Source organism: Hoplias malabaricus, chromosome 18, assembly GCF_029633855.1.
Source record: "Hoplias malabaricus isolate fHopMal1 chromosome 18, fHopMal1.hap1, whole genome shotgun sequence".
Classification (NCBI taxonomy): Eukaryota; Metazoa; Chordata; class Actinopteri; order Characiformes; family Erythrinidae; genus Hoplias; species Hoplias malabaricus.
The window spans coordinates 29,596,142-29,620,094 of NC_089817.1; the positions used below are offsets into that span (position 1 = coordinate 29,596,142).

The window sequence follows — 23,953 nt, forward strand, 5'->3', positions numbered from 1 at the left end:
TCCAAGGGGGCGGGCTGAAGAGAAACTCCAGCCTGAAGAGGCGTGGCTTGCCTGAAAACGGTTGGGAAATAAAGCCAAATGGAACCAGAAGACGCCCGTTTCCCGGAGCCACGCTCAGAGAAGAAAGTGTGCGGACTGCAGAGGTCCCCACTCTTCTACACACACACCTCCGCGCGCGTGTTGGGTGAATGTGTGTGTGTGTGTGTGTGTGTGAGGAGAGAGAGAGAGAGAGAGAAGGCTGAAGGCTCGAGCGCTCATCCCTGGAAGTTTACCGCTGTGTTTCCGGACGGGTTTTTTTGCGCGTCATGCTGAAGGGCGACTTTTGCGCCGGACCCAAGTCTCCAGAACCGAGGCTCGGTCGTGAATGAGTCGAGCGGGGCTCAAGGCTCCAGGACCCGGTTCCGATGGGACTCGCTCTCCCCGCAGCGCCAGCCATGCCCGCCACCTTCGCTTCGCTGCTGCTGCTGCTTCTGGGTAAGTTCATCTCCTCAGCACGCGGGGAAATCTCCCGGAGCTCGCGTTCCGTTTCTTATTACTGTACACGGGACTTTAGGATGTTAACATTCTCCAGAGTGATGAGTCTCAGAGTGATGAGTTAACGCTGATCAGTTTTAAGAGTTATGTGTCTCAGAGTGATGAGTCTCTATAATAAAGGATCTTGCAGGGATGAGTCTCAGAGTGATGAGTCTCTATAATAAAGTGTCTTGCAGGGATGAGTCTCTGAGCTTCCAGAGTCTTGAGTCTCAGAGTGATGAGTCTCTATAATAAAGTGTCTTGCAGGGATGAGTCTCTGAGCTTCCAGAGTCTTGAGTCTCAGAGTGATGAGTCTCTATAATAAAGGATCTTGCAGGGATGAGTCTCAGAGTGATGAGTCTCTATAATAAAGTGTCTTGCAGGGATGAGTCTCTGAGCTTCCAGAGTCTTGAGTCTCAGAGTGATGAGTCTCTATAATAAAGTGTCTTGCAGGGATGAGTCTCTGAGCTTCCAGAGTCTTGAGTCTCAGAGTGATGAGTCTCTATAATAAAGTATCTTGCAGGGATGAGTCTCTGTAATAAAGGATCTTGCAGGGATGAGTCTCGGAGCTTCCAGAGTGTTGCGTCTCAGGGTGATGAGTCTCTAATAAAGGATCTTGCAGGGATGAGTCTCAGAGTGATGAGTCTCTATAATAAAGTATCTTGCAGGGATGAGTCTCAGAGCTTCCAGAGTGTTGAGTCTCAGAGTGATGAGTCTCTATAATAAAGTATCTTGCAGGGATGAGTCTCAGAGTGATGAGTCTCTATAATAAAGGATCTTGCAGGGATGAGTCTCAGAGCTTCCAGAGTGTTGAGTCTCAGAGTGTTGAGACTCTATAATAAAGGATCTTGCAGGGATGAGTCTCAGAGTGATGAGTCTCTATAATAAAGTATCTTGCAGGGATGAGTCTCAGAGCTTCCAGAGTGTTGAGTCTCAGAGTGATGAGTCTCTGTAATAAAGGATCTTGCAGGGATGAGTCACAGAGTGATGAGTCTCTATAATAAAGGATCTTGCAGGGATGAGTCTCAGAGCTCAGAGTGTTGTGTATGAGAGGGTCTCACAGCAATGACTCTTGTTTTTGTGTTTTCTGAGTGTCACAATTTTGAGTCGTCACAGTGATAGGTCTTGCAGTGATGAGTCTTCCAGTGATGAGTCTAATAGTGATGACTCCGACAGTCATCACTGATACATCATGCAATGTTGAGTCTCAGTATTGAAGCTTACATGAGTCTGGGCAGAGGTAAACAAGTTGCTCTTGGCAGAGGTTCAGATGAATGATGCTTTATTGTTGTATCTTCACTAATATCTCACTAATATCATTATTATTACTAATATCTGCTGTCTTCTGGTCATCGGGCTGAGGGTTGTGGTGGATCTGTACGTGGTCTTCACTGGTGAAGCTGCTGTGCGGTGTGCGGAGCGGCTGTAGACGACGCTGCCCCCGGCTGTGGTTGGGGGTTCAGTGAGAGTTTGGAGGGTTAGTTTAATTGTGTCTGATGTGAAGTGTGAATTCGGTGTGAAGACGCTCTTGACCGAACGCCTCTGTGGTCTTTAAGCCCAGTCTGATGCAGTCGTAGTGACCAGTAAAAGCCTTCCGTGTTGAAAGATGATCTGCCCCGAGTTTCTCCGACTCAGCAGCTCTGGGAATTCCAGCGGGGAGCAGGTTCCATTAGGACTAAACCAATAACTGCATCAAGAGTGTGTGAGTGGAGTCACAGCGGAGAAACACAACACACACTCCTCTACACACTCCGTCCCATAACATTAGCCTGAATGCTTCTGCTCCTTCCTGGATGCTTGGCTGACCTGTTGTGGACGTTAAAAACCTCTATGTGTTGACCTGTGTCGACTAACGACCACAATGAATCATTTCCAATATGTTTGTTAGACCATCGCAACGGACTCATTCAAAGCTCCACCCTATTGCTATTGCAAGCTCCACCCTCCAAAGCTATTGTTGTGAATTTTTGACAAGCTTTACAGAACCACGTCTCCAGCTCAACATGCTTGGAGGAGAACACTAACCGCTCTTTCCACATCAGTTAACATGAAGGACTGTTGAGATCAATAACAGCCAATACTTTTGTGTCAGGTAGCATTGTGTAGCGTCCTCCTGACTGGTGAGGACAGGGAGGGCCATCTTATTATTCATGGTTTTCAGTCATGTCTTTGTCTGGTTTCATTTCAGAGCACAGCTCTAAAATAAACAGATGGGAAAGATATATTTATCTCATATATAGCTCCTCTCCCTGTGTTGGAGAGAGTCTCACAGCACTTAGAAGCACAGAAGCCCACCTCTTTGCGTCAGGGGGAAAATGATCACACTACATTGCAGAACAAGGAGAAAAATACAATAATGCTCTGTTAGCCATATTAGCATTTTCGTCATAGTATCTAATGCAAGTGTTAGCATGTCAGACACAGAGAGGTATTCATACACAGATCATATCCAAGCTTCAGTAATCATCTTATTTCACTCCTGTTTGTAGAAGACTGGAAGAAACTACAGACACAAGCCAGTGTTTACAGGTATAGGTAGTTTTGTTTCTATCTGTGAGGTGAACTATGTAGTGTGTATGCCGTTATTGGGGACACCGATAAATGTGTCAAGGATCCATGCTTATATTTAATATTAACATCCAAATGAGGACTAGAGGTGGTGAAAGAAGCAATTAAACAATTTAAACATCACAGTTTTGTTTGAGTAATGAGTAGGTAGTAGTTCTTCAGTGAGGGGGCTACGATACACAGCGAAGTCACCAGAGTGAGAGAAATAGAGAGGGCTTTATTGAAAATGAGGGTCACCCTTAAATCAACGCAGGTCGATTGATTGTTTCAGTCATGTTCTTTACGGATGGCTGTGGCATCACTGCAGACTGACCTTGCATTCCCAAACAACTAGTGCCGACTGTTTCGAAGTTTGACAGACGCATTAATTATTGTCTTTCCAAACAGATGTTGGTGGGCGGAGCATGGGCAGCTGAGTGGTCTGGGCTTTTCCATGCCATGAACAGCATTGTCACAATTTAGAAAGTGAAAGTAATTAAACAAATTAATGCAGGATGCTAGACGGGCCGTACGGTTGGGCATCACGTGACCCTCACGGCCGAGTACACAGCCGAACAAGTGGGCGGAAAAAAACCAGGGTCTTCGCTTGAGTAGCCCTTCCTCTTTGGCTGGGATGTCATTATGAGAGTGTGTTTTTCTGTGAATATTTATATCAATAATTAGCCTAGTTTCTATTCTCTTTTTGTTGAGATTTTTTTTTTATCACGGCAAACTGCAGGACCCTCTTCCCTCTGGACCACACTCGTCAGAGCAGATGTCTTGGACGTGTGCTGTGTGTTCTCCTCTTTGATGCTGGGGTCTTTAAAATTCTGCAGCAGATTGCCACGGCGGTGTCTGATCCACATACACTTCTCTTCTCTCACGTTTTTGTATACACCAGTTACAACACCATTATATACACCGTCAAAACCTTCCTCTCAGGCCCACTGACCCTACAGTTGGTCTTTGTAGTTCTCCAATAAGTCTGTTGTCCCTTTGTAGCTCTGCATACTTTGTTAGCACCCTTTCATCGACCATTCATTCGGGTGGTGGATCACTCTTAGCTCTGCAGCCACTCAGATGGTGGTGGTGTGTTATAGTTGGTTGTGGATCAGACACAGCAAGTGCTGCTGGAGTTTATAAGCCCTGTGTCCATTTACTGTCCACTCTGTTAGACACACTTAAACACGTTGGTCCACTTTGTAGATGTAAAGACAGAGACTCATCTGTCCCTGCACAGTTTGTGTTGATCATCCTCGAGTCCTTGCTTCGTGGTCAATGGATGCTACCCACAGGATGTTGTTTGCTGGAAAACTGGTTGGTTGACAGCTCTCAGGTCCCCCACCGAAATCATATCTGCTCTGTGGGGGTCCTGTGGGGGTCCTGACCTTTGCTGAAGTGGGCTAAGGATGTATGCAGAGCAATAGATGAACTACAATCTGCAGTTGTTGAATCTACAGTGAGTGTAGAAACAAGGAGATGGTCTTAATGTTATGGCTGATTGGTGTATGGCACAGTCACCAAGTCTAAATATATGTGTCCCTGCTTGAAGCGCTGCAGAAATGTAAACAGGGAGTTAAAGGGAAGATCTGTGCCCTGTCTATATTTAGACTGGATCTCCAGGGCCAGGCAAAGTATCTGTCAAGTGTGGAGATGACACAAGCCCCTGGAACCAGAGGTTAGGAAGTGACATCTCACTGTGTACTAGCCTCTCTCTCTCTCTCTCTCCCTCGCCCACCCGCTCTGTGAATGCTCCTGTCAGGATGACTTGAATAACAACAGCACGGTCCAGAGCAGGGAAGGATCTATCGGCTCTTCCTCTCTGACCCCACATGTTGATGCTGCAACCATTCCAAGCTAATTAGCGTTGAGTGCGGACTCCCGACGCACTTGGCAACCCGGGCGCACTGGCATTTGACCTCGTAACGTAGTGTTTACTTTCTTACATGTTTGATTCGAAAAGCAGTTTGATTCATTTCAGCGCAGAGCATTCGCCATTCATCGTGGACTATGTGCGCTTTAGCCCCGCCCACTTAAGCTGAAGTCATAAGGAGTGTTCCGGTCTGGGTTGCTTCACAAACAGGGCACAACACAATGCGGCCAATCAGAGCAGAGCTCATTTACATGTTTCGGTCTATAAGAAGCATAACCTCATATCCCAGGCAGTCAGAACTTACGGAGGATGATTATATTGTAAACAGTTTGGACCATTTCTATTAGTTGGTGAATTATGAACAGGGTGTTGTTTACATTCAAATTTCAAAATATACAAATTAATAAATTATTGTCAATATTGAGTGTTCTCCGTGTGTCTGCGTGGGTTTCCTCCGGGTGACTGTCTGTGAGGAGTGTGGTGTGTTCTCCCTTTGTCTGCGTGGGTTTCCTCCGGGTGACTGTCTGTGAGGAGTGTGGTGTGTTCTCCCTGTGTCCGCGTGGGTTTCCTCCGGGTGACTGTCTGTGAGGAGTGTGGTGTGTTCTCCCTGTGTCTGCGTGGGTTTCCTCCGGGTGACTGTCTGTGAGGAGTGTGGTGTGTTCTCCCTTTGTCTGCGTGGGTTTCCTCCGGGTGACTGTCTGTGAGGAGTGTGGTGTGTTCTCCCTTTGTCTGCGTGGGTTTCCTCCGGGTGACTGTCTGTGAGGAGTGTGGTGTGTTCTCCCTTTGTCTGCGTGGGTTTCCTCCGGTTTCCTCCGGGTGCCACAGTCCAAAACACACGTTGGTAGGTGGATTGGTGACAATGTGTGTGTGTCTGCGTTGCCCTGTAAAGGACTGGCGCCCCTTCCAGGGTGTATTTCCACCTTGCGCCCAATGATTCCAGGTAGGCTCCAGACCCACTGGGACCCTGAACTGGATAAGGGTTACAGATAATGAATGAATGTCAATGTTGATACACTCACTCTATTGCAGCTGCTTAGCCCCTCCCATTAATGTTGAAGTTATAAGGAGTGTTTCAGCCTGAGCTTCTTTCCAAATGAAGTTCAGTGTTAATAGCCAATCAGAACAGAGCTCATTTAAACCTTATCCTCTTAAAGGCGCAGTAACAGAAACGGCCGGCTTCATTTTGGGGAATAAGGCTTAAATAAATTAGCAGGAGACTGTAAGACGTGGAGCAGTGTTGGTGGATGTTTTTAAGGTGGTTCTGTTCTTGTAATGTTGGATTCACTCAGATCTGACGAACGTCTGCGATGATGCCAGCGCTGAACCTTCAGATCTTCAGCTCCTGGTCTTTCAAACTGTTTCCTTTTTCACAGTTTTTGGTCGAAACTCTTCACCATCGTTAGCTTTGCTCTTCCATGTTTATTCCTTTTGTGCAAACTATTGTCTTCAGAAGTTCTGGCTAAACAAAGCCGCATCCCAGAACCCGTCCCATCGATTTAATGTTTAGGAAATCAATAATACAAGGACGCTCGCTGAGAGAGGCAGCTGCCTTCACAAAGTAGCTATTTGCCTTGGAGTGTTGGAGATGCTTTATGCGAGAGGATCATCCCCAAGGACAATATTAGCTTGAGCACATCAAACGCCGAGCTAAGAGCGACTGAAGTCAGATAAGTTCTCTGTGTGTGTGAGTGTATGAGAGAGAGAGAGAGAGTGCGAGAGAAAGTAGAAATGAACTTCCCTTCTGGGAGAAGACTGTAGTAGCAGTTATAGTAACACGTCCCACTTAGGACTGTTTACAAACATCACATCCACATCATTCACTGCTTTGAGTCCAGCATGGTGATATATGTATTGATGTGTGTGTTTATGTGATCATGTATTTAGGGTTATGTGGGGACTGAATGCCTGCAGGATGAATAACTTGTTCTTGTGGGGATGTTTGGGAAAAAAACACACCCTCCATGAACTTATACATTTTATTTGTAAAAAATCACAGTTTATTCATTTGTTTATTCATTTGTTTGTTTGTTTATTTGTTTGTTTGTTTGGTTTCCAGTCAATCTCCGTCTCCTAGAGATCTGTAGCCATGTCTCCAGGGGTCAGTTGTAGAAGTGTGATCCCAAATTAAATGACGATGCAGTTCTTTCAGTGAAGGGTATTGGACAGCTCCACATCCTTTCAGACCCACAGTGCTGATTTCTCCTTCTCACAGTGGACGGATGGACACACGACTGTGGCTTGATTTTTTGGTCGTTTTAGTGTGAAACCACCTTTTGCTCGGTTCAGAGTCCCACAGTCGCTACTGTGTTTGCATGTGGTTTATGTCGTGTCCTCAGAAAAATCTCCTGAAAAACGATTACAGAAATCGATGGACTTATCTGATAACGAAAGGAATACAAGGTGTGTGTGAGTGTGTGGAGTGTGGGGTGAGGTGGGGGTGGGACCTGTCCCCAGAGGGACACACTGCTGTCTTTAATTAGCAGAGCACATCACAGCAGGGGACACCCCTCACCGAGAGCCGCATCATCCCCCTCTCCCAAATCAGGATGACATCTACACCCTCCCACCACACACACACACACACAACTCTCAGTCACACCAGAGACTCCCAAACACTCCGTCTTCACACACACACACACTCCATTCTTTTCCCCACTGGGCTCAGACACACTCGGCAGGCACAACACACACACACACACACGCACACACACACCTACCATGTCATTATCATACATTTCGTTCCACCTGAGTGGAACACACAGAGGAAACACACTAGAGACACGAGAGAGAGAGAGAGACAGAGCGAGGTGTGTCTGACAGCTGCTTGGTTCTTCATGCATTACGTGAGAAATTGGCAGAGAAACAACATCAGACAACATGTGTTATGTCTCAGATTTGATGTAATGTTGTATCGGGGGTCTCTAGAAAATCCCTCACAACCAAAACGTTCATATCTAATCCCCACACACCTGCAGTTAATTTGCAGTGGAGGAGGACAAAGGCATTCCTCCTTTTATTTGATGCTTGTAGCATTTTTTTACTTTTTCTGGCTTTGTACGCTTCAGTTTTACAGTCGCTCTTTCAGTAACGAGCCCAGACTCTGACTAGTGTCCCTTTCTAACACTGGACAGAACCCTGGCTCCACTACAGACTCCTGGTCAGAGTCACTGACCCATCTAGACACTTCTACAAGGCCTGGAGTGATGTTTGATTTTTCTGACAAACTTGATCTCGCCATCTGTCTTCACCTTCAGCTCCCGAAGTCCTAGCCAATAATAACGCTCTCTTCGCTGTGTCTATTACACATATCCTTTTGATTTTTTTATCTGCTACATTTTGATTTTTTTTTAGCTAGTGTTGCGTATTTCAAGCACAGGCAACAACTAGCTACTTTCCCAGCTGAGATGAATGTGAGCAGAATCGCAGAGCTAGCTAGTTTTACAACATAGTATAAGAGCATGTCAGTACAGAGGTGATTTTATGATGATTTTATTTTATGATAACTGAGCTCCCGTCCACTGGTGGTGCTGTTTTACTAAATCAACACAAGCTCTCTGGTATGAACCTGAAGAAGAATCACAGAAACAGAGGTGTAAACAGTCAGAAGACAATCAAGACACAATCCAGCAGATACTGACCTTCTGGATTTGAGGGTTAGGTTTGGGTTTAGGATTAGGGGTACAAGGTTTGGGTTAAGGCTAGGTTTAGGGTTTGGGTTAAGGCTTGGGCTAGGTTTAGGGTTTGGGTTAAGGCTTGGGCTAGGTTTAGGGTTTGGGTTAAGGGTTGGGCTAGGTTTAGGGTTTGGGTTAAGGCTTGGGCTAGGTTTAGGGTTTGGGTTAAGGCTAGGTTTAGGGTTTGGGTTAAGGCTAGGTTTAGGGTTTGGGTTAAGGCTTGGGCTAGGTTTAGGGTTTGGGTTAAGGCTAGGTTTAGGGTTTGGGTTAAGGCTTGGGCTAGGTTTAGGGTTTGGGTTAAGGCTAGGTTTAGGGTTTGGGTTAAGGCTAGGTTTAGGGTTTGGGTTAAGGCTTGGGCTAGGTTTAGGGTTTGGGTTAAGGCTTGGGCTAGGTTTAGGGTTTGGGTTAAAGCTAGGTTTAGGGTTTGGGTTAAGGCTAGAGCTAGGTTTAGGGTTTGGGTTAAGGCTAGGTTTAGGGTTTGGGTTAAGGCTAGGTTTAGGGTTAGGGTTATATTTAGAGTCATGGTTACATCTGATTTGTCACATTGAGTAAGCATCAGTATTTCTTGTGTACAATAAAGTAGGCAAACAATATTTAGTGCACATTATACAGCTTCTGGAAATGTTCTTCTAGTCAGATATGTGCAGTTTCACCTTGAGAGCAGGCTGAGGTCCAGTGTGGACATTGTCGGACCAGGCCTGTCCAGCCCTGCTTAGATATGTGTGTGTGTGTGTGTGTGTGTGTGTGTGGTGTTTGTGGCATGAGTTTGTTGTGATGAAGCTTTCAGCAGCAGATGCTCAAGTCCCACTTCTCCTTCACCTCGACACACGCAGGCGCACTTTTAGTAAGTTGGTCAGCGCTGCTTTGAAGTCCACTTTGATGGCTTTGGCTGCTTTGTGGCCTTCAGATCCCTGAGCCCTGATGAGAGATGAGCATCTAAATTACTACCAGACCATGGGGGGAGAGGACAGGAAGGGCTGGAGCTGCTTTGGATCGGTTCCGATTTCCAATAATTCAGACCACCTGCGCTCACCTTCTCCAGCCGCGGTGAGAAACGGAGAGTGTTCCTTTGCAAAATATTTGTCTTTTCTTCTCTGCCTGGGTTTTACAGGCCGGCTCAGCGGGGCTGTTTGGCGTCGAGGGAGAGGGAGTTACCTCGGGGCTTTTGGATGGCTACCTGCGGGTCAGAGCGGGGAATGTTTGCAGAGAAAACACACCGGAGAGTTATTAAAGTGTGTCTGATGGGCCTGTTTGTTTTTGCCCACCCTGACTCCTGCTACACAGCACGGAGCGTTTTATTTTTTTTTTCTCTTCGGTGAGGTTGTGTTACTGAAGAAAAAAAAGTAGAGTAAGGTCAGAGTGTTCGGGCGGCCGCGGGACATTATTAAAACTGGATGGGGACCTTGTTATTGTCAGGAGCGAAGGAGGGTAGAGGAAGGACTGCGTTAAACTGCAGTAACATTAGAAATGTGCAGTTATATTTGTTCTGTGAGAATGGTGTGGCCAAGAAGGTATATATGTTTATATCTTGTCTGATCCCACCTTCCGACTGAAAGCACTCCATTATACTATCAGCTTGGACCGTGTTAAACAAAATGTAGTTTCCTTCACACAGCTATAATTAGTATTTCTAGTGTTTACAATGAGTATTTCAGTGGTGCAGCAGGTAGTGTCTCTGTCACAGCTCCAGGGACCTGGAGGTTGTGGGTTCAAGTCCTGCTCCGGGTGACTGTCTGTGAGGCGTGTGGTGTGTTCTCTCTGTGTCTGTGTGGGTTTCCTCTGGGTGACTGTCTGTGAGGAGTGTGGTGTGTTCTCCCTGTGTCTGCTTGAGTTTCCTCCGAGTGACTGTCTGTGAGGAGTGTGGTGTGTTCTCCCTGTGTCTGTGTGGGTTTCCTCCGGGTGACTGTCTGTGAGGAGTGTGGTGTGTTCTCCCTGTGTCTGCGTGGGTTTCCTCCGGGTGACTGTCTGTGAGGAGTGTGGTGTGTTCTCTCTGTGTCTGCTTGGGTTTCCTCCGGGTGACTGTCTGTGAGGAGTGTGGTGTGTTCTCCCTGTGTCTGTGTGGGTTTCCTCCGGGTGACTGTCTGTGAGGAGTGTGGTGTGTTCTCCCTGTGTCTGCGTGGGTTTCCTCCCACAGTCCAAAAACACAGGTTGGTAGGTGGATTGGTGACTCAAAAGTGTCCGTAGGTGTGAGTGTGTGAGTGAATGTGTGAGTGTGTCGCCCTGTGAAGGACTGGCGCCCCCTCCAGGCTGATTTCCCGCCTTACACCCAGTGATTCTGGGTAGGCTCCAGGCCCACCACGATTACAGACAATGAATGAATGAAAAACTCTGGTTCCATTAAATTGAATGGGATTTGGTTTGTGAAATTTCCGTGAGTAAAACTATAGTGTGACTGCAGTTTTAAACCTTTCCCTAATATTCCATAAATCTACATAAATCTCCATTAGTTTCAGCAGCAGGGTTTTCTTTTGCCTCCCTGTGTAATCCTGTGTAACATTTTCCCAACACTTTACAGCACTTTTTCTGTGATATTTTTGTATTCTGTATTTTCTGTATGTATTTAGTGAAACAGTGCCACCTCTGGACAGGAACTACATGTTAGTCATGATGTAGAAATGTTATGACACCCATTTTCATCACATATGTGCTTGTTAAAAATTATGTTATTTTAGGAGCTTTAGAATAAGAGAAATTATACTATAACTACCAGCTGTGAGTGAAACCGTAAGACACCGTTGAGCTGCTAGTGAGCAATGAAGGGTGATTTAAAAAAAACCAAAAGGATCTGACCTCTACTTCTGTTCATTTCTGGTTATAGCTATTGTTTATTAAGTGAAGTATTCCCATTCCCAAATGAATGTGATTTTAGGATTTGTTTTTCCACTGAGATCATGAATACTCATGTTTGCGAATGCTTTAAACTCCATAATGTAAGTACTGACGATCAGCATTAGATTTTACATGAAAGATGAAGGAGCCAACGTTTTTATGCAAATGTAATTTGTGATTGATTCTGGGGCTGTTTTGCTACTGTACGGAGGATCTGATTAACTGGAGGAAACAACATGTAGCTAATGCTGCTGAGGAGGCTCTTTCTCTCTCTCTCTCTCCCTCTCTCTCTCGCTCAGGAGTGAACAGTGAACAGATGGTGCCACTATTTCTGTTTTTTTTTTTTTTTTTTTTACAAGTCATTAGACAAAACTCCTTAATGAAACCGAGCCTTTTCCACTGCATCACACACACGCACATGTGTTCGTGTGTTTACTTCTTTTTTCTCTGCACTTATCTTGTTTTCCAACTGCTACGCTCAAAAAACGGATCTTGTAAATATCAATAAACCTTCTCTCATGTATCAGTTCATAACATGTTTTTATAGATTTACATTAAAACACTTTGATTCTCCAATGATTTTCCTTTACTTTATGAAACCAATGTTAAACTGACACCTGAATCCAATTCTGAACCAAACTACAACATTTTAGCATGGCAGCCCCCATGTGGGGACCCGCTCTATGGAGCATAAACTGTTTTCGAGTCAGGGGCTGCAAAGCCATTTGATACTTTGTCTCTTATGAAATAATAAGTCATTTTTCATCAATGCTGTTTTGTTTTGGTTTTTTTTATTGGTTAAAAATGACATATTGCTCCTGTTAAAGCCTGACTGTTCCTCGCATACCTCGCCGGAGCCAGACATGGCTCTGTTTTCAGGGCAGGTTTCCAGTCACGGCAGAGACGATGTAATTCCCTTTTTTCCTTCCCAGAAAAAAGAGAAGGAAGCAAGCTTGGCTGGCCTATCTTTCAGCCGCACGCTCTTCTCGCCTGGAATAGCTGACGGTTGGCTGTGAAAGCCTTTATTTGCAGGGACAGATGGGTGTTATGTCAAATACAGTGTGCGACTGGTTAATGCAGGTTCTCCGGGCGGCTCCTCCACCGATCTCCTGTGTCTATTCCCGGCTCTTTACCTCCGCCGCTCATGCGCTTTGACAGCGTAACTGCAGTGTACATCGCCGCTGGAAAAAAAACAGACAAAAGCCTGAGGTCTCCAGCAGAGGCCCGCCCGGGTCCAAATGCGGCATTTAGAAACAGGCGTGCCATTTAGAGCACTGGACACACGAAGGGCTGAGTGAAATGTGGTGTCGCATAAAGGTTAGGCTTTAGAAAATGCTTCCCGATTATGTTCGCTGTTATAAGATGGTAATAAAGCTTTATTACAGTGTTCATCACATTAGTTTATTATGTGGTCCCCTGTCAGTAGATACTCAACAAGATTAGACCAGGTCAAAGATTTAAAGCTAAGGGATAGACAACTGTAAAGGGCTAGCAGAATGGGTGAGTATAAAATAGAATGAGCACCTTTTGTTGTTATTCATATGTAATAGCACCATTACAAAATGAAAGGGAATGTGAGATTTTGTTTAATAAGAATATAAATTAAATTAAATAATGCTGATGACACCGCTCCTTCTTCAAGGGTTCTTTAAGGCAATGGTTCTGGTCAGAGCCATACATAACCCTTTGCATGACAAATATAGAGGACCTCAGACACCTGGTTCCTATCATTATCACTGTATTCCACTCAGAAAGCCTTTGTTTACATCCTGTCCTTAGAAATCTGCAGCAATTGCTCAGTGTAAAATCTGGGTCAGGTACATGTTCAAAGGATGTCCACATCAAGATTTTACAAACACAGATGTGGCCAGATGTGGTCATGTTTAGAAGCTCTGTTTTCCACAGAGATCTGCTTTTCTTAGGGTTAATGATGTGTGCTGTATGCTACGGTGGACCTAGGTGAGTTAACCAGATCAGCAATGTCTGAATGCCGTCCGGTCAATTAAGCCTTCGTCCTGGATGCTGAGCCATGCTAAAGCTACGGCGTCCTCCCCCTCCCCAGTCCTGTAGCTGCTTGTTAACAAGCCAATTAAAGCGCAGCCGTCCGGGGCCTGGAGACGGGCTGCTGACTCAGAGTTTTGGAAACCCGTGGCCCCTGTGGCCCTTGCACAAACGTACCGGCTCCGCCTCGTGCGCCTCAGTTGGTCCCGGTTCTCCTCCGTTCCTCCGGCCCCTTTTGTGAGGTGTGATCCAGGAAGGGAAAATCTTATTAAATCTTTTGTGCTGTAACAGGGCTTGCGGGACCGGACGCTTACGGGATCCCGCTTTGGGATGGAGATAATTGCCCGCGTTTGGCCGGCTTTGTGTTTAGCAGCTTAATAGCGGCAGCAGCTTTTGTGGAGCGTTTTATGATACAGCAAGGCACTAACCAGCTAATGTTGTTTGGATTTGGATTTAGAGATGAGTCACTGAGGACAGGGGAAAGTTTATGTTTCTGTACGCTGCTCCAGTTATTATTAATACTTCAGTTTGTGTTAACTGAATAGAACATCAAGTTCCACGTTAAAAAAAACCTGTAGCCTTATCAATTGAGAGTAACATCGACCAGCCTACAGCTCTGTTTCTGTTATGAAATATTGTCAAGGTGCTGAAGATCAAAGTCAGAACAAAGCCAGCTGAGAAAGCACCCCACCGCAGAAAACACTTTCTCAGATGGTTCTGGGTCGAGGTGAGAACTAAGCCAGCTAAGAAAGAGCCCAACCTCAGAAAACACTTTCTCAGAAGGCTCTGGGTCGAGGTGAGAACTAAGCCAGCTGAGATAGAGCCCAACCTCAGAAAACATTTTCTCAGATGGCTCTGGGTCGAGGTGAGAACTAAGCCAGCTGAGATAGAGCATAACCTCAGAAAACACTTTCTCAGATGGCTCTGGGTGGAAGTGAGAACTAAGCCAGCGGAGATAGAGCCCAACTTCAGAAAACACTTTCTCAGATGGTTCTGGGTGGAGGTGAGAACTAAGCCAGCTGAGATAGAGCCCAACCTCAGAAAACACTTTCTCAGATGGTTCTGGGTGGAGGTGAGAACTAAGCCAGCTGAGATAGAGCCCAACCTCAGAAAACACTTTCTCAGATGGCTCTGGGTCGAGGTGAGAACTAAGCCAGCTGAGATAGAGCCCAACCTCAGAAAACACTTTCTCAGATGGCTCTGGGTGGAGGTGAGAACTAAGCCAGCTGAGATAGAGCCCAACTTCAGAAAACACTTTCTCAGATGGTTCTGGGTGGAGGTGAGAACTAAGCCAGCTGAGATAGAGCCCAACCTCAGAAAACACTTTCTCAGATGGTTCTGGGTGGAGGTGAGAACTAAGCCAGCTGAGAAAGAGCCCAACCTCAGAAAACACTTTCTCAGATGGCTCTGGGTCGAGGTGAGAACTAAGCCAGCTGAAAAAGAGCCCAACTTCAGACAACACTTTCTCAGATGGTTCTGAGTCGAGGTGAGAACTAAGCCAGCTGAGAAAGAGCCCAACTTCAGACAACACTTTCTCAGATGGCTCTGGGTCGAGGTGAGAACTAAGCCAGCTGAGATAGAGCCCAACCTCAGAAGACACTTTCTCAGATGGTTCTGGGTCGAGGTGAGAACTAAGCCAGCTGAGAAATAGCCCAACCTCAGAAGACACTTTCTCAGATGGTTCTGGGTCAAGGTGAGAACTCAGCCAGCTGAGAAAGAGCCCAACTTCAGAAAACACTTTCTCAGATGGTTCTGGGTCGAGGTGAGAACTAAGCCAGCTAAGGATTTGCCCTACCCTAGATCTCTGATGGCTCTGGGTTTAGGCGAGGCTCTTTGAGGATGTGTACATGTAGAAAAGCAAATTTACATATAATTTATTGTTATAATTATTTAATAGTTCTTGGAAAATGAATGGTTATGGATTGTGGAGTCATGAGCCTGGTGATGACTTTGTTTCCATCTGTTTGTCCTGATCAGCAAGTCTGATGACATCAACAAAGTGTCTTAAATATGGAGCCAATCAGTGAATCCCTATGTAATTAAGCCCATCCACCAGAAGGGTTCCTGGGCCCTTATGGTTTGCTAAATCTGGAGACAGGGCTGCTGTGTAAGTAAGTGCTCTGTGACAAACCACTTACCCTCTGTGCTCAGACCAGTTTAACCCTGCAGTGGACAAGGGGCTACTGAACTTTAATCTCCATCCAGTATTTTATCAGTTAGCTCTAGTGTTAACTCCAGAGCTCATCTGAAGAGTCAGCCTCTATTACTCTAATGGAAGCCTACATACTATCACGTAGATTTTGTAGATGTTCTGACCAAAAATAGGCCCAAGTGTGGGCTAGAGTGGAGTAAAGCCCACCAACATTGGACTGTGGAGCAGTGGAACACCATTCTCTGAAGGGATGGAGCTCCAGCCACAACCTTTATAGTGACCCTGGCACCATACCGAACAGTTACTCAGGATTCTCAGGTACACACCTGTGGTTAAAGATCTGATAAGAACGCCCCTCTCATTAAAGGCGTGTGGCAGATCTTAACGGAATCCGACAGCGTCATCTGATCTCGCCTGACTCACGGAGGCATGAGTGACAGGTCGGAGGAGAACCAGGCGCACGCTGATTAGACTTCTGTTCACTTTGATGACATGAAAGAGCCCAAAGGTGAGGCTGGGGATCGGGGGGGGGGGGGGGGGGGGTCTGCTTGGAGACAGGAACAGCTGGGGGTCTGCTCTACTTTACAAGTGTTCCTTCATTTCTAATTCACCCTCAGAGGACAACAACAACAACAACATCATTAAGAGGCCAAGCAGCACTTCTTTAAAGGTGGAATTCTGGGTAAAACATCGAGGTTGTGCACATCTTACCTTCAAACAGAGTCGATCAACCAAGACATGCTGAAGCTTGTTGCTTTGGGTTTGCACTGGAGGTGGTGGTACATTGTCCCCTGGAGAGAAGATACCCCAGTGACAAGTGTCTTAATCTACTTCCAACTTTGCATCAGTTACCTCTAGTGAGCTCATCTGAAAAGACATCTTCCGTTACACTACCAGTATTCCAGTATACCTTGGTAATTACTTATTCTGTAGATGTTATAGATGCTCTGACAATAAACAAGACACTCAGGAGCAGCTGGACATGATCCAAGTGTAGGCCAGACCAGTATAACCTCATTCAACCTTGAACTGGGGAGCACTGGAAGGCCTAATGTTTTAGCGGCTACCATCGAGTCCTAACAGCTATGTACCACCATCTTGTGTAAGTCTTTATCAAACAGGATCGAGCAAGTGTTCATTTGTCACTAACTTACGTACGCCAGGTCTAATTTGGATGTAAACAAGGACAATGCCCTCGGAACAGAGAGAAGCACGTATTATTATGTTGTATTTCATTGTGTTGTATTGCGTCTTACTTCCTTTCTACTGTTATCCAGGTCATCATTATAGGACAGCTTCAATCCACCCCCCCCTCCCACCTCCTTGTCTCCATACACTCGCTCAGAGAAACAAGACACCCCTCTGCGAGAGAGCACACACACACACACACACACTCACACACAGCTGGAGTGCAGCATTTCATTTGTGCTTCACAGAGGGCAGCAGGCTCGCTCCTGTCCATAATATCTTGTCTTTGCCTGTAATTTTTAGGAAAATAACATGGTCACGTCCCTGATGTGTGTCCACCACACATCCCATAATATTTAGGGTTTATTTGACTTGATGAGAATGAATAGGAATGTAGACTCTGTTGCTGCTGTTGATTACTACGTCTCACATTCCACATTTACTTCAACAGGGGTGTGGTCTTTGGGAGAAACTTGGATCTAATCCTAACTTTAGGAGTCTTGCCCAGGGACTGTACTGTATAGAGTAGTGTACTATGGAGTTCTTGTTTTATACACACTTTCTGTTCTATTATTCTTTTAAATTTATTTGATTACAATATTTTTTTCTATATTATTGTTTATTGTATTCTTTTACATAATGTTTGTTAAGCTGTTGGAGGATGTGTTATACAAATAAGTTATTATTATTGTTGGTATATCAAGGCATGGTTATTGGTGTAGTATTGTGTTTGTATTGGTTTAATGTGGTTTTCTTACAGGTGTAGCTTGGTGTTTTGTGTTGTTGAGGTTTTGTATTATTAACACGTTATAAACAATACATTTTATTGGCGTTTTGTTGTAGTATGCTGTTCTTATTGGTCCAGTATATTATTATTGGCCTAGTATGGTGTTCTTATCAATGTAGCATGATTTTGATATCGGTGCATTATGGTGTTCTTATTTGTGATGGCTTTCATTTGTGCGTCAGAGGTTTGCAGACTCGCCTCGGTCCATGATGAGTCGCCCTTGTTTTCCTGTCCCTCTGCAGGAAAATGAAAGTGTTCCTGATGTATGTGCATTCCATGCGCTGCTGCAGCCGTTCATGCGAAGGCCGTATTTCACTCCCAATGCAGCGCACTCTCTCGCTCCTTCACGAGAGCCGTGAATATTGCATCGCCGCAGAGGCCTGGTGGGCTGCTTTCCTGAGGCGCTCAGCAGGGTCAGGGAGGAAAAAGATGAAGGGAGGTGGGGGGCTGGGTAGATGTGCGTGTGGTGGGTTGGGGTTGAGTTGTGTTTGAGGTTTGGTGGCTTTATAACACTGCGGTAAAGTCATAGAACAACAACTAAAGTTCAGTCCTAGAAGTTGGTTATGTTTCTGGGTTCTGAGTGGGTTTAAGGTCTCGGCTGATGTAGGCAAATGCTGTGTTAGGAGTCTTGCCCAAGGACTGCATCTGCCTGAGCTGGTCGCTGACGTGGACAGCAGTGGTATTGTCCACTACCCCTGATTTAGCTCCGATGTCCACAACCACCCCATTAACTCCCAACGTGACCGCTATATATAGACCCTTCCTCTCTCTGCTGCCTCTCTACTGCCTCTTACCACTACTTCATTGTCTGCTTAGACTCCTTACTACCTCACTCAAATGCCTCTCAACTGCCTCTACAACCTTTTAATTCATTTTATTTTACATCTGTAGGATCATCTGTTTATATATGTCTATCAACTGCCTCTTAAATTGCCCCTCTACTGCCTCTATCCATTACTTCCTCCCTCTGCTGCCTCCCAAATGGTCTTGTTTGTTTACTACCTCCCTCATCTGCTTCTCAAACTGCCTCGTGCCATTACCCCCCCCCCCCTTAATTGCTTCCCAAATGGCCTCACTTCCATCAACTGCCTCTCCAACTGCCATCATTTTTTACAACCTTCCTTTACTACCTCCCTCAACTGCCTCACTCCATTACTACTTCCATTTACTGCCTCTCAAACTGCCATAATTCTTTATGAACTTTATTTTCTACCTCCCTCAACTGCCTCACTCCATTACTACCTCACTCAACTGCCTCGCTCCATTACTACCTCCCTCAACTTCCACTACTGTCTCCCTACAGCTTCCCTACTGAGAGATTTCTGTGGCACTGAGACAATCCCTCACTCGTCCGGTCTCTTCATCTCCCTCTCCCTCCCTCCCTCCCTCCCTCCCTACCTCCCTTTTTGCTGTATTATCTCCAGCATATTGGATTGTGCTTGTATTGACCGCTGACCGCGTGCAGGACCTGGCTGAACACTGCTGTGGTTTCAGTGGCGTTAATGTAACCTTCACATCACCTCACAGTGTACGGGACGTGGCCTGTAGGGACCAGGGGGACGACCTTCTGATGAATACGGCACCTCTCTGCTAATGAGAGGCATGACTCAGCAGAGAGACAGAGAGAGAGAATCCAAGTCTTCATATGGAGCCGTGATACAGTGTGTACAATGCTGCCATTCTTCTGCCTCTCAACTACCTCATTAATTGCCTCTCTACTGCCACACTCCTATTTCTCTACCTGCCTCTCTAATACCTATTTAACTGCCTCTACTACCTCACTACCTGCTTCTCCAATACCTCAGTAACTGGCTCCCAACTGCCTCACTAACTGCCTCTGTCTCTCCTCTGCTTCTCTGCTGCCTCTCTACTATATTTCTGCCTTAATACTGCCTCCTAACGAACTCTCTACTGCCTCTCTAACTGCTTTCCTACTGCCTCTCTCTCTCCCCTCAATAATGTCCTTAGTCCTCCGTGCTGCCTCTCCTCGACTGCCTCACCCCCCCCCCTCCCTCTCACTCTGGATCTTTCTCTGCAGTGCTGGCACACCTCGTCTACAGCTCAACCTGCTCCAGCACTGCACTGTCGTCACACCCAGAGAGCCGAGCAGCACCTCTCTCTCTCTCTCTCTCTCGCTCGCTCTTCCTTACTCTCTCTTTCTTACTCTCTCTTTGTCTCTCTCTCACTCTCTCTCTCTTCCCCCTCTCTCTCTCTCTCTCTCTCTCTCTCTCTCTCTCTCTCTTTCTCTTTCTCTCTTCCCCCTCTATTTTTCTCTCTCTCCCCTCTTTCTCTTACTTTCTCTCTATCTCTCTTTCCTGCTCTCTCTCTCTTTCTCTTTCTCTCTATCTTTCTCTTCCCCTCACTCACTCTCTCTCTCTCTCTCTCTCTCTCTCTCTCTCTCTGCTGAAAAGGCCACTGGACTGAAGGACTCCATCACTGCTGAATAATCCCCTCTGCTAACTCTGACATTCAGAGCGACGGCAGAGAGCTGATGCACCGGCCCCTGGTCCCTGTCCAGATTGAGTTTGCTGTGTTCCGTAGCCCCTCGCTCCGTACCTCCAGCGTACACCAGTGTGCCAGTTTATTAAGTACCTCGTTCATAACCCTCTCCGTACGCGCTGGTGGAAGGTGGTTGCACATCTCAGTTTCACACTCCAGGTCAGAGCACAGATGTTGAGCTCTGGGCCCTAGAGCTTTGCAGCTGTCTCTCTGTCTGTTGCTTGTTCACAATAAGGGTGTCCTCGTCCTTTCACACCCAGTGTTGAGCTGTGTCTTCACAGAGAAGGTGGACTTCAGACCTAAGGGTCGAAGGTTCGATTGCCTCACCTGCCTGCCTACTTTTCTGTGTGTGTGTGTGTGTGTGTGTGTGAGTGTTCACTACCATAGATGGGTTAAATATATATTGTGCTGTGAGAGTGAAAACACTGTTACAGTTCAGTTAAAAAGTGCTACTTTTTTGATGGGGACATGGGGACACCAGCAGTGGGATGAGTCCCGTCTTTGGGAGCTCACTGCGGTACCTAATAAATTGACAATTCATTGACTCTATCCTCTGTAAAATGATAGCAGGCAGAATGACAGGGGCTGGGGGTCCGCCAGCTTCCAGAACCCATCCGTCTCTCCTCCTTAAGTCAGCAGCTTTTTTAATTAATCTCCCTCTTACCCCTCGCCCCACCAGGAAGAGATGTGCTTGCACAACTCTATTGATTGTTTAAGTGTCCTTACAGAATCAATGTGAAACTGGTGGGCTGATTTAATTATTTCCCGCGCAACTGGACCACCAGCTCCTCAAACGCAGGGTTGCCAAATAATGCCAGATTTGATCATTTCACCAGCAGCTGTCTGCTTCTATTCAGTACAGTACTGCACCCACCTGCTTTCACTGACCCACCCCATCTGTGCTTCAGCTCGAAAACCCGCCTTAAATTAGACCTGGCACCGGTCAGTCAATACGTGCTCATGCATTTGTAAAGGGGTGAATATGATTGATCTGGTCAGTCGTCGTGGTCAGGTCAATTTGACTCTGCTGGGATACAAGATCACTGGCCACTTTATCAGAAACACCCCCCCATTGGCCACTTTATCAGAAACACCCCCCCACTGGCCACTTTATCAGAAACACCCCCCCCCCACCCACTGGCCACTTTATCAGAAACACCCCCCCATTGGCCACTTTATCAGAAACCCCCCCCCCCCACTGGCCACTTTATCAGAAACACCCCACCCCCCACCCACTGGCCACTTTATCAGAAACACCCCCCACTGGCCACTTTATCAGAAACACCCCCCCCCCCACTGGCCACTTTATCAGAAACACCCCCCCCCACCCACTGGCCACTTTATCAGAAACACCCCTCTTCTGATTCCATTCAAAGGTCGCTTTATTAGAAACACCCCCCTTGTGCTTCGACACACTGGCCACTTTATTAGAAACACCCCCTTGTGCTTCCACACACTGGCCACTTAATTAGAAACACCCCCTTGTGCTTCCACACACTGGCCACTTTATTAGAAACACCCCTCTTGTGCTTCGACACACTGGCCACTTTATTAGAAACACCCCCTTGTGCTTCCACACACTGGCCACTTAATTAGAAACACCCCCTTGTGCTTCCACACACTGGCCACTTTATTAGAAACACCCCTCTTGTGCTTCGACACACTGGCCACTTTATTAGAAACACCCCTCTTGTGCTTCGACACACTGGCCACTTAATTAGAAACACCCCCTTGTGCTTCCACACACTGGCCACTTTATTAGAAACACCCCCCCACTGGTCACTTTATCAGAAACACCCCACTTCTGATTCCATTCAAAGGTCACATTATTAGAAACACCCCCCTTGTGCTTCGACACACTGGCCACTTTATTAGAAACACCCCCTTGTGGTTCCACACACTGGCCACTTTATTAGAAACACCCCCTTGTGCTTCCACACACTGGCCACTTTATTAGAAACACCCCCCTTGTGCTTCCACACACTGGCCACTTTATTAGAAACACCCCTCTTGTGCTTCGACACACTGGCCACTTTATTAGAAACACCCCCTTGTGCTTCGACACAATGGCCACTTTATTAGAAACACCCCCCTTGTGCTTCGACACACTGGCCACTTTATTGGAAACACCCCCCTTGTGCTTCCACACACTGGCCACTTAATTAGAAACACCCCCCTTATACTTCCACACACTGGCCACTTTATTAGAAACACCCCCTTGTACTTCCACACACTGGCCACTTTATTAGAAACACCTCTCTTGTGCTTCCACACACTGGCCACTTTATTAGAAACACCCCCCTTATACTTCCACACACTGGCCACTTTATTAGAAACACCCTCCTTATACTTCCACACACTGGCCACTTTATTAGAAACACCCCCTTGTACTTCCACACACTGGCCACTTTATTAGAAACACCTCTCTTGTGCTTCCACACACTGGCCACTTTATTAGAAACACCCCCCTTATACTTCCACACACTGGCCACTTTATTAGAAACACCCCCCTTGTGCTTCCACACACTGGCCACTTTAATAGAAACACCTCTCTTGTGCTTCCACACACTGGCCACTTTATTAGAAACACCCCCCTTATACTTCCACACACTGGCCACTTTATTAGAAACACCCCCCTTATACTTCCACACACTGGCCACTTTATTAGAAACACCCCTCCCCCGTTGTGCTTCCACACACTGGCCACTTTATTAGAAACACCCCCCTTATACTTCCACACACTGGCCACTTTATTAGAAACACCCTCCTTATACTTCCACACACTGGCCACTTTATTAGAAACACCCCCTTGTACTTCCACACACTGGCCACTTTATTAGAAACACCTCTCTTGTGCTTCCACACACTGGCCACTTTATTAGAAACACCCCCCTTATACTTCCACACACTGGCCACTTTATTAGAAACACCCCCCTTGTGCTTCCACACACTGGCCACTTTAATAGAAACACCTCTCTTGTGCTTCCACACACTGGCCACTTTATTAGAAACACCCCCCTTATACTTCCACACACTGGCCACTTTATTAGAAACACCCCCCTTATACTTCCACACACTGGCCACTTTATTAGAAACACCCCCCTTGTGCTTCGACACACTGGCCACTTTATTAGAAACACCCCCCTTGTGCTTCCACACACTGGCCACTTTATTAGAAACACCCCCCTTGTGCTTCCACACACTGGCCACTTTAATAGAAACACCCCCCTTGTGCTTCCACACACTGGCCACTTTAATAGAAACACCCCTCTTGTACTTCCACACACTAGCCACTTTATTAGAAACACCCCCCTTGTGCTTCCACACACTGGCCACTTTAATAGAAACACCCCCCTTGTGCTTCCACACACTGGCCACTTTAATAGAAACACCCCCCTTGTGCTTCCACACACTGGCCACTTAATTAGAAACCCCCCCCCCCACCTTCTGTTTCTGCAGACTGACAGTGGAAAAGCTTGGGTTCAAATAAATAAATGTGACTCACTGTCGCCCTCTATCACAGTGGTCATTGTGCTGAGCCCCCATTTAATGCATTAATATTAACCAGAGCTAGTGGAGACTGGCACCAGATGTTAGGGTCTGACCCTCTGCTGGGGGCCACATGTTCAGAGCTGTTGGGAGGTGCAGGTGAAGCAGCTTTTACGCTGGGTTCCGTCTGATGTTGAATCTGTTGGTCTGCAGTGTGAAGGCAGTCAGCTGTGGGCTAATCTGTGAAGATGAGGATGGGGCAGAGTTTGGACATGGTGTAGCGCTGCTGGAGCGAGGTGGCAGGTTCGCTGCTGCTTTACGAGAACACACAGCGAGATCTCGGTCCCCAGTGGCCAGCGGTGCCTTTGAAGTTCCTCCTCGCTCTGTGTTACGGCTTTGAGTTG

At 46.4% G+C, this 23,953-nt stretch overlaps 1 protein-coding gene across 1 annotated transcript in view; it reads left to right on the plus strand.

Moving 5' to 3' along the window:
- Positions 1-334: 334 nt before the first annotated feature.
- Positions 335-23,953, plus strand: part of LOC136674233 (CXADR-like membrane protein) — a 61,589-nt gene continuing 37,970 nt past the window's right edge. Inside the window, exon 1 of the mRNA XM_066650129.1 lies at positions 335-474. Coding sequence (XP_066506226.1) covers positions 405-474 — 70 coding nt within the window. The 5' untranslated portion in view covers positions 335-404. The remainder of the gene's footprint in view (positions 475-23,953) is intronic.